The sequence below is a fragment of the Betta splendens genome, chromosome 19 (genome assembly GCF_900634795.4).
Source record: "Betta splendens chromosome 19, fBetSpl5.4, whole genome shotgun sequence".
In the NCBI taxonomy this organism is placed as follows: domain Eukaryota; kingdom Metazoa; phylum Chordata; class Actinopteri; order Anabantiformes; family Osphronemidae; genus Betta; species Betta splendens.
Genome location: NC_040898.2, coordinates 11538717 through 11557254, shown reverse-complemented (window position 1 = coordinate 11557254; position 18538 = coordinate 11538717). Strand labels below are relative to the sequence as shown.

Here is an 18538-nt window from a genome sequence, read left to right as displayed (position 1 = left end):
AAAAGATGTGGGTCTTGTGTCTTGTCTCTTTTGTGTGAGGTCTGTGGTCGAATATTATATAATAGATTAAGAGAGATGCATGAAATGCCCCAGGAATTTATAGCATGATGCATTGTTATATTTTGGTAACAAGATTTACAGCGTCCCTACAGTTCAAAGGTTTATAAGCTCATAAGTGTCTTACTTCTTTTATAAACTTCAGTAGTTGGAAGTATTGATCTTGTTTCATAACTGCAATAAGGCGAGTATGCTGTCTTGCTTTGTGCTGTGGCTGTTGACCTCTTTCTGCAGCAGATGGCGGTGTTGCTCTGTGAATTGTCCTCTCTTTTAAGGTACATGACAAGGACAATTTTGGGCACATTTACCAATTACTCTGTCTTTCTGATGTATGAGTGCACTCGCTATGATAAATCCTTCTCCTTATTACTTTGCCTGACCTCACCCTTCATGTGTGTGAAATAGATTAGAAGTGATGCAAAATGTCCTTGTTGGGAGGAAAAACATTTAATACAAAGTGGTTTATAAGAATTGTAACTTTCTCTGCTCAGTCATAATTTGAAAGCTGAAAGATGCAAAGTAAAACGTGTGCGTGTATTGTGAAATAGTAATCAGCTATCAATGTTCCTTTTGAAACTCCTGTGTTTACTAGAGTAAATATCTTGTCTGAGTATAGCACAATTATTATTTTGATTTACCCTAACTTCAAAACAGGCTTATTGAGTAAGGTTTGAAATGATGATGAATGATTTTTCACTCATTCTGTTATAGATTTTGCAATAGTTGTTATCGCTTGAGTTTTTTGGTGCCACAAGCTCCCTGCTCTTCCTTCTTAATTGTCTGATGGGCTGTTGTTTGAAGTTCCGGTCACGGCCACGTAGCGTGTCCGGACCGGCTTTTGCGTTAATAAAAATCTTTAGAAGCAATGCCTCCTTGTGTCTGCCAAGAGAGATAATTAATGGGTTTCCAAAGAGTCAGCCAACCTTGAAATGCTGAGCAGTTTATTTGCCAGGTACATGGAAGTGAGTGGAGTGGCCTGAAAAAGCTGTCGGTCTGGACGTTAGTTTTTGATTTCTCTTTGCTTTACCTGAATATATAACCGGTTCTAGAGACACTGGGGCAAACAATGAGTGTTGCACTTATTGAAGGGGCACCTTTTAAGCATTTCATGTAATGTATTGTGGAAATACAAATAGGACTGGTTAATAATCATATCAGCCATGTGTCCATGTAAACCATAATGCTAACACAGTCATGGACAAACCAAGGTTGTGTGTAGACCAACTTTAACTGAAGCTGGTGGTGGTCCTCCACCCAATAAGACAATAAGAGTCTGCAAAGTCATTAGAAAGTTGTGCATTTGTCCTAAGAAGCTTTGACGCCATGTGTTTTTACCCAGATGCAGATTATAATAATTGTGCTAAGGTTTAGGTTCTGATGGAGACGTTCAGGCTAGCATGCGTCCTAGATTAACAACATTAGCCGTGCTTGTAAATGATCCCAGTTGTAATCCGTCTTGAAGGGTTCTTGTTGTTTGGCCCCTGTCCTTGTTACGGTGACTCCTGCCAGTAGCAACATGACAGACCAACATTAGTTGGATGTTAAACACTTTAAATCATCTCGGCGTGCTTTGCCTTACTTGTTCTTATTAAACACTGAGGAATAAATGCAGATTGACTCTTTTCATAGTTTGTTGCTTAACAACCCATCAATGACACCAAAGTCTAATCACTTATAGCAGCTCTAAAAAGACTTTGCCAGTGGACGGGGAGGGATTTTCCCCCTACATTTCCTCTGTGCAGATGGCAGATTTAAGATGTAAACAAACAGATCTTCTTTCCTACTTATGAATCATGGCTTTCATTTGGACGTTGTTGTGCACAGTATGTCTTGCTCGAGCCCTTTGTGGATTTGTGACATTGGAGGCTTTTCCGTGGGATTCATTTGCGGATTATTGCGTCACCCGTGTTGAAAACATTTGGGGAGTGTTTGATGGTGCGGTGGAAGCTGTGGGTCAAATATGGGTTGAAGGACAGTGTCACAAGAAGGACAGTAATGTGTTGTTCACAGTCCATCTTCATATTTGATTATTAGGAAATTTGCAAGCAATTATTTTAAATTAATAAGTGATAGGACAACCTGATGTGTAAAGAGCTCCACTGTAACTACTGTCTAGTAATCTGATTGAGCATTTAAATAAGTAAGTAAATGTAAGAATCATTTTATTATTTGGAAACTCCAAAGTCAACTTTTCAAAGAAATGACTGTAGCAGAACAAAAGGGAAGACGTTCAGAGAAGGGACCATTTGAAAAGCAGGAGGACATCCTTTTCTGGTGTAATTCCTATTTTGACCGAACCTCATATTAAAGTTCCAACCACTTTATAAGAAGTGTTATGACGGGCGTCGCAGACAGAGGAGCGGGGAGACCGTTTGGGGTAATTTGCTTCACTCTCATCCGTAGGAGCTTTCCGGTTGCTAACACGATGAGCTCTTGTCAGTAGGCGACTCGCACAACTCCCATAGCCTGTAATTTGTAAGCAGATCAGCCCCTGTCTGTCTCTTTATGTTAACACTTGTCTGTATGGATCGGGTCTCTGCATTATGCCTGGAGCGCAGGTTTTGTTTGGCGGTGTGCAAATTTGGCCGTTATCCTTCCGCGCCATCGTTTCCTCTCCTGCTTATCTCTCCTGGCCCCTGCAAAGTCGCCGTACTTACACACACACACACACACACACACACTGACAGCGATCAGTATAGCTTTCAGACGCTCGTCTGACTGAGGCTGCCACGAAGCGAAGGCCCTCCCAGGTCCCCTCGCTGTCCTCAGGGCTTGTGTGATTGAGTGACTGGAGTGAGTGGGGGCCAAAGATAATAAGGGGGAAAATATAAAGACACGGGGCGATGATATGATAACACCCCCTTCCTCCCCTCCCCACGCTCCTTCTTTTTACTCCCCTTTCCACCTCCCCTTCACTTTTCCTTCTGTTCTTCTTTCTGTCCTACCCCCGTTTTCTGTGCACCGAGCCTGTCCCACGCACCAGTGTAAAGTAGAAGTGACATGTGACACCCACTCCCCAGTGATGTGCTGACAAGCGGGTACTAGAATAGGTGACAATGTTTTTTTGCCAGACTGGCTTAAGTATGGTGAAGGGATTCATGAAGTATTTATGAAATATATTATGAATCATTGGGTCTGTGTTTTTTCCTGTGTAACATTTGCTTTTTAATAAGTGAGCCTCAGCCAAGGGAAGAGTGGGGAAAGGGTTAAAATAGAGGAAGAGCTCTTCACAGCGTCTTCTTCATAGTTAAAGCTCCGTGTTTACACATGTTTTAACCACTGCTCACACACACACACACACACACACACACACACACACACACACACACACACACACACACACACACACACACACAATTAACTTAGTCTCTTCCTCTCATCCTAAGTGTTTCTAATGAGGGAGTGTGCCAGAAAGAAAGGGAAAGTATTTTGCTCTCAGCAACCAACAATTTTGCCTCTTTTTTTTCTTGGCTGTTTTTGAAGCCTGCAGAGGAATCTGGCTGTGGCCTTGATCAGAATTACATTGTGGAAGATGAATTAAGGGTTTTTTTTTTTTTCAATTATCCCAGAGGTTGGCCACCATTAGAGCATCAGCCTACTCCTGCAGTGAGACTAAACTATTTAGTTTTGTTTCCCTCATCACCATAGAGCACGTGTTTGTTCTGCTTTGTCAGGCTTTTGTACGTTTCTGTCTTTGTACATTTTTATTCGGAAATGATCAGTTTTCACATCATCACAACGCATTCTCTGCTTTAAGTGGCCAGAAGTCCTACAAGCAAAAGAATTATGTTGCCTATTTAAAAACAAATGATGTTTTACAATTTTATATTAAATTAGTTTAAAAAAAATCATCAGTAAATGATTTTTTCAAACTTTCCATCTTCACTGTTTATTCCTATTTGTTTACACATTTAAAGAAATTGCTTAAGATGTGCGTGCAAATTCTCCTTCTTCCTTCCCCTCTTAATTTAAAAAAGCACCAATGTAAATTCCAGTACAAACTTGCAGACTCCCAGGAAACTGGTTAGTGCATTGGGAAGTTCAGGAGGGCGCATGTTGGAAGGGCTTTGGAAGGGGGCTTTACTGGCCTCATCAGCATTTGAATGTGTTCTAGCTAGTGAAATAACAAAGTATACATAAATATATAGCGATAATGATCTGGCTAAGTCCCTATGTGTGCCAGTGTATTGTTATGCTAATGCTCCAGCTATTCAGCACCAACAATGGTCACATTACAAGAAAAAGCAAAGCACTGAAGGAGAGTCTTCTCTGTGTATGTCCACTGTTGGACGCGTACTCGCACATGCTCAGCGGGCGCGAGTCCTCTCCCTTTGTGTCTAGGTTTTTTCTTTTTTTTATTACATTTTTCAATTTTAGATAACACTCCAAGAATAGACATCAAACAAAAGTGAGTCATAAATCGAGGTCAGGAGTGAACCTCTTTCCAAAGCAGAGAACGGGTTAAAAGTGAAGGTATTTCTTTCTTTAAAAAAGACAGGAAGTCTGATAGGAGAGAAGCTCTTCTCAGTAGAGAGTTCAGTGAACCATATGTAGGTAGCCACAGGCTAATGGGCCGGTTGGTCCCTGGCTTGCCAGGTATGCTACACTGCGCATCTCCTGTAACACCCCCCCCCCCTCCTCCTCCTCTTCCTCTTTCTCTTTCTCTCTCTCCCTCGTCATCATCATCCTCCATCGCCCACCCCTCCCACTTGAAAATCCCTCCTCCACTTTCCTCTAATCTCACCTTTTTCTCTGGTGCTGACCCAGGGAGGCCCACTTTATTCCCCACTGCACGCCAGAAGCCAGCGTTGTGATCGGAGCCCAGGCCCCTGTGCTGGTTTCGCCTCTCCTCTCTGCTTGCCCTGGCTGCCCGCCTTCCCCACGGCTCTGCTCTATTGATTTACTCCTCCAACCGATGCTGTCTGTGTCTGTTTTGCACCACCAGCACCTAGGTCCCTCATCTTTATAACCCTTCCTTTTTCCTCATTTTCTCCCTTCTTCTCTTTTCTGTCCCCTCCTACCCCACCATGGGCAAGGGAAGAGAACCTGACAGGACATGAGAGAGGGAGGGAAAGAGAGATGGAAGAACCGGTGTGTGGGAGGGGAAACGGGGCCTTTGATTTTCCATTAGAAGCACGTCCATATTTTAATATTGGGTTTAATCGGGCCCTCATGCCTTAAAGAAATAACCATTGAGAGACGATCCCTCAGCCTTCAAAAAGTATATGGCGCTTCTTCAATCAAAGCCCTCCTCGACTTTGCACTTTTGTTTGGAGTTCGCTCGCAGCCCCTCCTTTCTTTCGCCGTCTCGTGGCCTCTCGCTTTGTTGGTGCAGTCGTTAGACTTATTGACTGATCTCGGCCATACTTAGCTGCAGAAACGACTTTGACAGGGAAATACACCACTGGTATCACAGAGGTGCGAGCATGAAAGGCCCCTATTAGAATATACTGCTCCACCGGCAAACAGCTGGATAAGAGAAAGGGAGGGGGGGGGAAACGGAGATAAAATCCTGTTATTTAAAATGAGATGTATGTAATAATGTAAGATTGGAATTAGGATTTTTAGTTAATTTTTGTTATTTTTTGACCTAAGAACAGAAGTTCTGCCTTCCGACTCACCGCACACTCATTTAGATGTTGCAAGCTCATTTATTACCTCCCCGCAGTTGATCATTCCCCCCCTTTTTTTTTTTATTTTTTTTATTTGTGTTTTTCGACAACCGCTCGCGCGAGACTCCCTCAGGTTTTTTTTCTCCCGTGGAAGTGGAACACAATGCGGGCGCGCGCCGGCGCCACCAAAGCGCCAACCTGTGAGCTAATGAGAGGCCCCATGCTGTTATCTGAGGCCCCGGCTCCTCTGCCGCCGCTGCACTTCCATTAGGGGGAAGAGAACACACGCGCCGGGCTGCCGCTCACATATGTCGCGCCGCGTCGAATCTCTGAAGGAGGTTTCCCCGGGACGCGACGGCTCTGTCGTGCATACAGTAGCCCTCGTGCGCACGTATGCAGTCGCGCAGGCACACAACAGACACAAGCGGCGGATTCGGTGGCACCAAAGAACACGGCGAAACAAAAGCGCAAATGACACCCTCCTGTGACGGTCCCAATTGTAGCCGCTCGCCTTTGTCTGATAATATATCAAATGCATTAAGAAAGAACACTTACATAATTGAGCAGCCACTCCCAATTTGTTTGTGTTAAAGGACAGTGGAGGAGGCTGCACGTGCACGTGCGCCCCGGCTTTGTGCTGGATGTGTATTAAACCCCTGCCAAGCAGAGATGCATTATTTAAGATGCTGTTGTGATACTTGTGCCTGCTTAAAGGTCTCGGCTTCCTTTTAACACCATGCCGCATCGGTCCACCTCTGCCCCCACTCGTGGGGGGGGAACCAGAGTGCGACCCGCTGGCACTGGTCCACACAACACCTGGGAAAATATCACAGCAGGGGGAGGAAAGGAATTGATACAGATAACCTTTGAGTTTAGCTCACATTATTGAGCACAGAGACGTTTTACGAGCCCGCTTTGTTGTCAATTCAATGCCGACTTTGGCCTGTTTTTCAGTTTTTTTTTTTTTAAATGTTTGTCAGCATCGTGTTTATGTGCGTTTGTGCACACCTAAAAGTTATTTTTACTGTGCTGTTGTGTAGATTTGACATGTTCCCTTTTTCACAGAGCAACTCCGACAGTTAGGGAAATAAAAAAAGTTGATCGCTAGTTACAGGGAAGCACATGAAGCTGGACATATGAGGCTCGGTTTGAATCTGGAAATGCCCAGCTGCTCTCCTACTGGTGAAAAAGCTCGTAATGGAACGTGGAATTGTAAATTGAATATGGTTAATTACTCTTCATGCTATGCCACCAGCCATGTGTACACAGCGAAAAGGAAAGGCTTGGGAAAGTGGAGGGAAAAAGCGTCTGCAGGAGAACTTCAGGGCCCCTCATTACACTCTGCCCCTGGGTATTTTTATGCCTTTTATTTCCCATCTAATGAACTGTTTACATTTTTCAGCTTTCCAGGCGCCGCAATTATTTGTGCTTGTCCTTGTGTCACTCGTTGCACTGGGCAAAAGGCAGGGAGGAGAGTTGGAGGGCATTGAAATGTGTACATGACTTTCAATTTATTTGATTTTAATTATTGTGATAGTATTTGTGTTTGTAGAGGGGGAACTTTCCTTTTTACGTTTCACAGACAGCGATTGAAAGTTCAAAGAAGTCATTATTTACAGTTATAAATATGTGCAATGTAAGTGTGTGTCTTTAGGATTTACTTCCTCGACAATGTGGAACCTTTTAAAATAATGGTATGTATTCAAAAAATGTATATCCTTGCATCCCTATATAGTAGAAATAATATAGCAGAAGGAAAGATTCATTTATTTGTAATTAAATAAATATCATCTGCTGCTTAGAGGATTATGCCAAACTGATTAGCATATCTGATATGAATTGTTATGCATGCATATGTAATTACATTTTGATGGGTGGAGGAGAATCGGTTTGTTGTCTGCTATCCGTGTCGACAGAGGTAAAGCATGCGTCTCTGACAGGACACCAACACCTCCGCCGCCGCATTTGATGGGATGCGAGGAGTTTTAAAGGCAGGCCACTTTGCATAAAGTTAAGATGTACCTTTGTACTTTTTTTTATTTTTTTTGAGCGTGTGCTTCCGGGAATAGAAGCAAATTCTCACCCAAGATTAAAAAAGTGACAAAAGACAGACCTTTCAAAAGGATTAAAAAAAGCTTCTTTTTTTTCTGAGCAATAAGGCATCTTCTGAAAGCGCTCGTTCTTTTTTAGATTACAATGCCTGATTAGCTGGTTTCATCTTAAGATGGAGAGCTCAGACTTCATATGCTCTAGACCGAGACTGTTTCAGTGCATTGCCTTTATAGAACAGAACCTTCCACTATAGAACATGTGTCTATAGGCCTTTCTGACCTAAGGGTGATCTTGTTGTCATTTACCATCTTTTTGCTTAACACGATGACGCGTAATAAAAATGCGCTTGTGCATGAGGCAGTCAATTTCGCACAGCTGTTTATGTTTCACATCAAATGAGCAGGAAGTAATCACTGAGGAATCAGTTGTTTTCCAGAGGGGAATCCGAAAGCTACGGCGTATACTGTAGAGGGGAGGTGGCAGCAACAGCGACATTTTCCATTCTTTATACTTCCTTTTGTTATCTGCAGCTCCTGTTTCAGATTGGCTTCATGCATTCATCTGTAGCAAACATCTATTTACAAATTCCAAAAAATAAAAGCCCTTCATATGGTTTGAAGACGACGCAGACCTTAACGTTCACATCAGTGCTTCTTCCAGGCTTCCTTGTCTCAATTACTGGCGAAGTCGTCTTTCCCCCCAAGTTGCACTGCAGCTCTTTAAGATGTAACCTGACTTAAGTGGAATGTGTAGGTGTTTTCCTGCCTGTGTGTGTGTGTGTGTGTGTGTGTGTGTGTGTGTGTGTGCGCATGCCTCGTGTTTAGACTGATGCTTATATTCTCTATGGTTTTACACAAACATTAAATTCCTTTTAATGAGAGCAGCAGAGTGACCACTTACTGTATTTGACCTGGCATTAAATGTGTGACAACATTAGAATTAAAATGAAAAGCTGACATGAAAATTAGTTAAATTTTTAGTTGACGACATTTAATTTGCTTTGAATAAAAATATAAACCAATTTATTGCCAAATATTTTAGCATGTTTTAGAAAAAAAATCTTTATATTATTGCAGTTGAGGCTAGGGAATTTACAATATTGTTGTAGTTATGCATTTTGTGATTGATAAAATGTATAAATATTATTCAAAATATATAAAGGTAAATGGCAGAGTTAATAACTTAATAACACATAATTATTTTATTCTAGTGTATCGCAATGACAGCATTCCTGTGTAATTTGTGTCTGGGGGCGCTATGTAGTGTTCTATTTGAGCCTGTGCTGCCAATCTTCTCTCTTTCCCACAGTAGGTGTTCTGTGGTGAGCTTAGGTCCCCGCGGTTTAGTATTGTTTGGGTGCTCTCTTTATTTAATGGGTTTTGTGGTCTGGGTCAATCAGGCCCTACGTCTAGTCCGTAATTACTCCAGAGAACTGTGGCCCTCACTGTCATGATAATAACAGCTAAATCGCATCAGCCCTGACTTTCCACTCAGTGCTCCAGATTATGAGGACAGACAAAAAAAAAATCAACTGGCTCGATTGTGATTGGGCCCAAAGTTGTTTCAATCACTCAACTTGATATCATCACTCATGAGGTTAGAATGGGCTTTTTCAGGTTCGGCTTGTGCTCCTCTCATGGAATGTAGCATTAAAAGTATGCCGAGCTATAGCTTCTTCAAACTTTTACTGATGATGGAAAGATTGTTGGAAAGACGCTGTATTTGAGGAAGAAAATGTCCCCACCAGGTAGCTGGCGTTTTTTTCACCAATTCCCGTCTTTGTTTTACTTATTTAGAGTCGGGGCTAAGTAAATATAGGAAAAATAAAAATCGCGTTGCGAAAAAGTGATATTTTCATTCCTGTGCTGGTGTTTGCCTTTGATTTTGCCCACCTCCTGCAGCCCACCCTGTCAAGGTGGGGAGAAAAAGCGAAGGAGGCTTAGTAAACACTTTCTGTGTCTGCTGCTGGTGTGTATTTAGTTTAGAGGGCATGCCAAGAGGCTGTTTTTCCATGGGTCGGGCGTCTGTAAACAAGCAGTACAACGGCAGCCCACTCTTCCACAATCGGAGGTGGCACGCTCTGAAGTGTGCATGAAATGTGTGTGTCTGAGGGTTTGACTTTTGGGGTGTTTTTTGTTTTTTTTGGACATGGCATTCCCTCTGTTTCCAGCCTATCTGGGGAGAAGAGAAAAGGAGAGAGCGAGCGAGCGAGCGAGCGCGAGTTTGTGTGCGAGGCAGAGAGGCAACCCCGAATCCGATGGGCCGCCAATGGGTGATGAATTATTCCCTGTCTGAGTCCCAGCATTGGTGTTATCACAGAGCCTGCCACTGCACTGGGATGACAGCAGTGACAGCCCCCAGAAAAGATTTAGTGCTGACAAGTGATACTTCCTCATAATACATCTCCCTGGTCCTCTTCCCTGTCCCCCGGTTCCGCAGCCTCTCCATCCACACGAGATGGGCTTTTTTATCCCTCAACATGTATTTGTTTAAGTGGGCAAGGTGGGGGGGAGCTCCGTGCTACCACTTCTGTGGCACAAGTGTAGTAGGTACAGTAGATCACCTTGGAAGGAGGCTTGGCACAAACCTTGCCTTCCTTGTTGTCAGCATGTGTACACACACACACACACACACACACACACACACACGGTAAGACACTCGCACACATAAACACAACCTGCATGCGTATGACTCCGTTTGTCACAGAGTTCCATTAGGGGGCTCTCGTGCTTAAGGAATGCCTGTTGTGTTTTTGTACCAACAACAGTACTAAGCCATATTTCCCCACTTGTTTTCTCTCCCTCTCTCTCCCCCGTTTCTCCCCTTTCTTCGTCTTTTTGTCCTCCTTCTTCATTCTCCTCCCCCTGCAGAAAAGGTCACGTATTGCCTACAGCGACGAGGTGCGCAACGAGCTCCTGGGGGATGACGCCAGCTCCTCGGAGAGCCAGGTGAGCCGCTAATCAGGGGCCCAAGTGACACCAGTGTGGGTGGCTGACTGGCCCCCAGGGTGAGGCGGTGGGCCCCTCGCAGGGGCCGTCGAGAGCTCACACCACTGTATTGTCACCAAGTCATGCGGAAGGAACACTGTTTAATGCAAAGCTGGGCTGCCAGTGAGTGGGCTCAGGGCATGGGAGCAGTGTCTGGCCAAAGCCAGATTGTGACTGACACACACACACACACACACACACACACACACACACACACACACACACACACACACACACACACACACACACACGTTTAAACCTATACACAAACACACAACCAAAAACCTGGTCTCCCACTCCAACGATCCAACAGCTGTTCTCCAGCGGGTGTGGACTTAGGCCTTTTAATAGATCCTCCATCCTCCTCCGTCGAGGTCCACACTTTTTCGTGTCTCGCGTCTTTCTTTAAACTCCACGGGTGGTGAACCTGCTCAATGCACATACTCAGAATAAATAAGGATGCTGGTCCTTATAACTTTGACAGCTGGTATTTAAATATAAACACATATGGGCACAGAGCTGTCGGAAAGTAAAAGGTATGGATGATATTGATACATTCTCAGTTTTTCTTTTGGACATTTAAATCTATTATCTGTCAACATATTCACAATTGGTTGATTGTTCTTTTAAAAGATGCTAAGTGACAGTTTGTTTAAATCTCAGTTCGGCCTGTTGAATTTGAGGGACGTAACAGCAGATGAAAACCAAATTAGCCATTTCCATTTCTTTGTCGGCCGCGTCTACAAAAGATTAAGTCACATCATTAATGAAAGTGAAAATGAAGCAGAAAAACAATTATCTTAAATTCTGATCTTAATTGCCCAAAATATGCCACACACTTCTAAACGTTAGTTGTTTTGAATAAATAGTTTTTAATAAATGAAGCGCTTCATCCAAACTAAGATATTTCCTCAGATTCATACGCAGCCACTCTCAACTACGACCACACATCTTTTAACTAATTATACATTGCCTTTAGAATCGGCTGTCAACTTTGCAGGGGTGACTGTGTCTCAAGACAGACACACAATAACAGGCTACGTGTGAATAAAAGCACAGTGTTTTAACGTGCACGCTCACGAGAAAAAAGACAAACCCTCAAATGCGTATTTGCACAATAAATCCCACCGTGCTTTATGGGAATATATTTAGATGATACACAGCTAAGCAAAGCTAAGTAAAGTTGTCTTGTTTTTTTTAACAGTTGCATATTATCATTTCAATGATAACCCATGAACTGCACATCTTAGAGACATATGTATCATGAGCCAAGATGTGTAATTGATATGCATATTCCTGTGTTTGAGTTAGAAGGAGACTTGCTCTCAGAAATGTCATGTTGGAGACACTGATGGGTTTTCTCAGAATCTTGTCAGGGAAAAGCCAAAAACGGTTTCACATTTCATTTCATGTGTTCTTTCCTTTTCATTAAAAATGTATACAAAATATTTAACAGTAATATTTATGAAGCTCATGAAAATGTTCAAATAACAAAAATATGTCTATGGACTAAATAGTCTTACACATTATATATATTATGTTATATAACTGATTAAATATAAATAAGTTGTTTTATATTTTTGTACTATATTATTAAATTACTGGATGAGCCAAAAAATGTACATATGTGCAAAGGTCGACATAATAAAGTTACATAAACGTAGAGTGACATTTAAACTTTAGGGCAATACCCATAGTTTCATTCTTAATTCTCCATATGAGCACAATAAAAAATGAAATGTAAAATAATAATTAAAAACTACCAGTGTGTAACTTCATTATTGCACAATAAGCTTTTTTGTTTTTATGCACAAAGATAAAAAATTACATACTTGTTGTCAAGTTCAACTCAATCCATACTAAAACATTTTCCTCATTATAAAATGATAATATTTTAAAACAGTGATGTAATATACAGAGAAAACAGTAATAATTAACAAAAAGAATATTATTGTATATCTAAACTCACACAAAGCCATAGAGAGTTCATGCTGGGGGCGAAAAGTAAAGTAAATGGATGATATACATTTTCTGTTTTTCTTCCAGGAGCTCTATTTACCTCATTTTCATTTTAAAACTTGTGGAGATAATACTTGTGTTGGTCTTGCTGTGAGTGGAGTACTCGGGACTTCAGGGTTTTTTATCTAACGAGACGGCGGTGATAGGAGAGGGGAGAAGATGGTGGGGGCCGGGGCAAGTCGGTCAATTTAATTCCTGACGATCTGAAAGAGGTCAGGATCATTTCATATAGCCCTGGCTGAGCAGATCATTACCAGTCACAAATCTGTTGGTTACATGGCAAGGATTTATAGCTAAGTAAATGGGGAACCGTCATAAGTTCTGAAAATGGCATGTTGGCCCTGCGATAATGGCTAAAGGACGATTTAATAGAGTTCGGCATTTATTCGTTATCTGTATGCGGACAGAGCCTGAATTGGCACTATCACTCGTTTTTTTTAATAATGTGGTAGGCTACCATTGCACATTTTTTTCCCTTTCTGTTTTCCCTGCATGCAACACACACACACACACACACACACACACACACACACACACACACACGTAGGCACGCACAGATACCACACACAAAGCAGCGAGTGCACACACATTTTTCACACACAAACGTTATACGGAATAGTTTCGATTTCAGTCACAGCAGAAGGCTTGGCCACAAGAGATTGTGCTGGTTTGAGCCGGCATGGACCAGATTTTACAGGCTACAAAGGAAGCAGATTACCACTTGTATCGAATTCCGTATTGGATAAAAAAAAATCTTTTGTTTGAAAAAAAATTGCTGATTATCATAACAGAAAAATTGCAGCAGTGCAATTTTGAATACTGGCTGGCATCACAAAAACACAAGGCAAGGCGTTCATGCAGGAATAATTATAACATTTACAATATTCTGTATTTACTGCTCTGTATCTTTTTGTACAGCGTGTCCATCGTTGGCCATGCTAAAGAATAGATGCCAAAGAAAAATAAAGCTAAACAGAAAGAAGAAACGGCGCTCAACATGGGCCGCGTATAGTTTGAACAAATCCTCCGCGAGGACTTACAATCAGTCAGGCAGCACAAATGAGCTAGAACAAGTTTTGTTTGGTGCCCATTGACTGATGGCAGAGCTGGGGTGAGGGATCGCAGGATCTGCTGGGTCTGTTCAAGCCCCGAATAACCACATCCACGGTGTAGTTTTAAACTTTGGCCTCTTCAATAATGCATACTTAGTGGGGAGCTGTTGCTTAAGTCAGAAAAAACTGTTTCCACTCTAAAGTGCGTCCTGTTACTGCCGACATTTTCAAGGGTAAGAGAGCCTCCGAAAAACGTGCAATTACACTGCTTATTCTCCACGTTGCACATTTTGACAATATATGTTCATGTGCAACACAATAGTCGGCTGCCATGTTTCCAAGGTATCACCGGTGGGAAACGCAAAATGCAAGTTTTATTCTGATTCAAAAACTATTAGGAGGAGCACTGTAACAAATGTGAAGCGTAAAATATTTAAGGATTGCTTTTCTGCAGTGCAGATTTATGTGACACATTTCTTTTAGTGCAGATTGTATTGCTTGTTGTTTAGGAGTGTAGGTGCATATGTTAAATGTTAATATCTGTATTTATCCTGCTCATAAACCCGGTGAAAGTTGGTTTTGTGTGTGTTGTAGATGTCATTTTCTTACTGACTCTCAGATGTTGCTGAGCCTCAACATTAACATTAGCTATCAAGCTCGAACTGAAATATCTGAAAATCTTATATAATTCGAAATTACTCCATAATATTCGTGGCCTGGAGGCTGCCTTTGGATTTGCTACCCTTTAATGTTGTCCAAGACATGTGAATTAAAAAAAAATCACCTTTAAAAGTCGTATTAAGAAATGTGTCCTTCCCCTTTTTAAGCCAAATGTGTTGCATTCCCATGATAAGCCCCAGTCGTTTTCCCTTGTCTTCAGCCATGACAGCACAAAAAGCAACAAAAACACCCTCTTAATTGTGATCAGGCATAATTAATGGCCAATGGGATTATTGTCTTTCCTCAAATGTTTGAGAGATGGGAGATATTCCAGGACAGGGAATAGCAGCAGCATTTCTTATTAGCTTCATTTGAACTTTGTTATTCTCTTTAATCAAAAAATCTAAGCTACAATTCATTTTTTATGATCTGTATGTATATACATGTACAGTGGAAGCCTCATGTGCTCAGTCCAAGCAACAAACACCTTTACTGGGATGCATAAGCTACAGTCAAACAGTGGTACGAATGGAGTGTCAGCCTCCTTCTGACTTCTGACTCTAACCTAGTTCCGAGGGGCTCACATCTCTTTTTATTTCTATCCTCAGAATTCAGCAAAATAAAAAAATGTAAACTAGAAGTCCTCCGCATTTTAAACATGCTGTAACTGAGTGTATTTTACTCCCCATTTCTCTTGCTATATCAACTTCTGTAATGTGACTTCCTCGATAATGTTAGTTGATGCAGCAAGTCGAGCGATCCACTCGCGCTCCTTGTTTAATGTGACAGTGCCAGGACTTGATCTTTGTTTGTTCAAAAAAGTCAGCCTGAGCGGCATGTTTAGCTTCGTTTAATGTGTTTGTCTTGTGATTTCCGAATGCTAAACATGCAAACAGATAAATCGTCAAGGTTAATTCTGCAGCCAGCCTTGTGACTGATCTTTTTCCTGCCATGTGTTTTGCTCTTTTATCTCTCCCGCACTCTCTCCATCTTTCTCTCCTCCCTTTTGCGCTCCTGATGCAGTTGATAAAGTTACGTGAAGAGGTAAGTGCTACAATTTAAATTCTGCTTTCCCACTGAAATTTCCATTTGCCCTCCTCTCTCCTGGAGAAAATTAAAATCCTCTCATTTGGACACTTTTTTGCATGTTAGATTGAACGGTTTAAAGGCCAAGCCAAAGATAATAAATCCACTGAAAGACAGTTTCTGTAGCTTCCTCTACCTTCAAAATTAGAAAGTGAAGATAAGAGATTATTTCTGATACTTTCCAGGGAGTCAAACAAGACTCATGCTAGCTTTAGTTATTGGGCCCAGCACAACTTGAACTGCTTGTTTTTACTACCCTTCATTTCTCCTGAATGGGGCCAAATAAGTAGCATAACGCACTCGACTAAAGTCATCCTTTTAAGTGACTATACGTTAAATATGACTGCACATAATGCAAAGCTAGGAGTCATTCACATTACATAATCATGATCATGATTTGTTTAATGTATGTGACTGTTCGTGCTGTGTAAAGTATCATAATCATCAACAGACACGGGGGTAAAGTAGAATCACCACCACTAGCAGAATACAACATGCATTTCAACTTCAGGATTCATAGAATGTCAGTGGCATAGCCAGCGGCAGCTAGTCTTCCTTCACAATCACGAATCAAGAGTGGCCTACATAGCGTAATATAATGAATAGCTTGGTCATGCAAATCCACAGCGTAAATGGGCATATTTAAAGGTCAAAATATGTAAAATATGTGGTTACACAGTGGTTTAGCATTATTGAACAGCCTTCAAGCACTTATTGTGCCTATGCAGCTTTAAAAAATTAAATGTGTTTAACTTCCCAGTAAGAACACGGAGGTTTGCTAAAACACTGGCATCATTGAATGTAAATAAATACAATTCAAATATATCTATAATATAAATTTATGTAAATATAATATAGAATCCTAATTATATTACATTGGCCAAGGTGTTTTCCCTCTAATTGAGGTACACTGTCTCAGTAGAAGACATTAAACATTGTCCTTTGAAGCGCGGCTGAACTTTGTATTTACTGCACGTTGTTCAATCTGTCTTTGATTGAGAACATGTTCAAGAGAGTTTGTGCCGAAGCTGAGTAATTTAATTCCTATCAAAGCCTCTTGGTTCACACGTATCCATTATTGAGAGTGCAAACCTGGCCCAGATGCCATGTTATCACGCCTCTTTCCTTTATTTGGCTGTACTTTTGTTTCCCCTTCCTCCTCCCGTCTTTTTGTGCGCGTCTTCCTCGCCTGAGGGTCAGAAGACATCTTGCTTTAACTCAGCTGTCTACCCCTTTTGGAATGGCCATATCTGTGTAATCAGCCTTGATTCTGCACACTCCTCGCCACTGCACTTTTCTGCTGCAGTCTTTTACCCTTCTGCTCCTCTTCCATTTGAATCAAAGGCTGGCACAGCTTATACACACTTAAGCCTTGCTTTTAAAAAAACTATACTTTTTTTTCTTCGGCTGAAAAACATGTTTAAATATTTAGCACCCATATTCACAGCTGTTTGACACTTGTAATTCCTCGTCTTACAAGTCCCAAACAAACGGCACAGAAGATCACACAGTCAGTCTGAATCACAGCTGTCATCATTATTCACTTTGACTCTCTCCCACCCTTATTGAAATAATAAGGAAATCATCTGAACTTTGGAAAATGGTGATAGTAACCGCCTGTGTTTGATATTGAAAAAAGGCAGGAGAGCGAAAGAAGAGGGGAGAGATTTCTTTTGAGCTACAGCTGCATTGTTCTGGGGCTCCCTGTTAATAACTTACAACTGAAGAGTGTTTCTTGACGCAAAAAAGCACAACAAAAAAACACCATTTTCGTGGATCCTAAGAAGATCTTTCTTCAAAATGTAGGTGTCAGATGAAAAGGCATACATGCATAGACAGGAATGATGGTGGAGGGGGGGGGGGGGGTGCACCGGTGCACGCACAGATGCACAATATTTATCATATGTTGCATTTAACTCTTTTGCTAGAAGGCTCCATGAGACAGTCGGCTCTGGTTTTGATGGGATACGTTTTTTTTTAAGTAGATAAATGGCAGATCTGCACTGTAAGCAGCCAGTATTATAGATAAATATGTGTTGGTCTAAGTCTTTTCTTTTATTCTGAAGGTTTCACAATGGTGATTTCAGTCCCACAGAGGTCAAGCCTTGATATGGGACATTGTAGCACATGGAATTTCATCAACAGAAATGCTGACGTGACTTTCTTGGATCTTTGTTATTGCAGAGTAAAATCCCAACACCTGGATACATTCACATTTCGGTGACTGTTAAAGATTTTGTGTGACGAAACCTGGAACCAAACTGATTTACTGGAGTGAGAGTCTCCGGGCTTTAAAGTTCGTGGGCCCAATCTCCACATCAGCCATGACTGTGGCCTCTGTAGGATGCGTGTAGCTCACGTGTTTCCTTTCAGTATTTCCATGGCGTCGGCCTGCGTTCAGAGCCGCATTGTTTTATTATTAGGGACCATCAGAGTCCACCATTAGCAGCTTCTCGCACCCTTTCCTTCAGGTTCTGCCACCGCCAACCTTGGGGCGCATTATTCTAATGATCACACACACATATACACTGCCACCGCTACTCCCCAGCAGCCCCCCGTCCCACCCCGCAGCCCCCCCCCCCCCCGGCCCTAAAAAGAAGACAGAACGTAAAAGAGGAGAGAGAGAGGGAAATTCAGGAGGAGAAAGCTTTGAAGTGGCTTTCCATCGCAGCGAGTCTGCCGGCCGTCTCCCCGAGACGTGTCACCTTTGCCGAGAGGGAATAGGAAAATCACGTTTCGAATGGTAATGATAACATACTAATCACTTGAGCGCTTTGAAGAACTGGGGGAGTGCGCTGCTCTGTCAGTATCCCTGGCTCCCTCATGCTCCAGGCACACACAGGAATTGCATCCATGGTCTAGGTGCATTAGCTTAAGCATTGCATGTCAATATGTCCCCTCCGTCTCAGCTGATCCATAGGGCCTCATTAAAGCCCAAGCAGGGGATCCATTTTCCTCCACATGCTCACTGCCATCTTTGCTGACGCCACCACCGGTCCAACACCCCAGTAAC

At 42.1% G+C, this 18538-nt stretch overlaps 1 protein-coding gene across 4 annotated transcripts in view; it reads left to right on the top strand.

Annotated features, from left to right (window-relative positions):
- vti1a (vesicle transport through interaction with t-SNAREs 1A) overlaps nt 1–18538 on the top strand; it is an 85539-nt gene that overhangs the window by 7049 nt on the left and 59952 nt on the right. For 2 of the 4 annotated variants that reach the window (XM_029133266.3, XM_029133264.3), the window contains exons 4-5: nt 10592–10669; nt 15463–15483. In XM_029133266.3, the coding sequence (XP_028989099.1) occupies nt 10592–10669; nt 15463–15483 (99 nt within the window). The remainder of the gene's footprint in view (nt 1–10591; nt 10670–15462; nt 15484–18538) is intronic. The other 2 variants (XM_029133267.3, XM_029133265.3) reach the window with 1 other exon arrangement.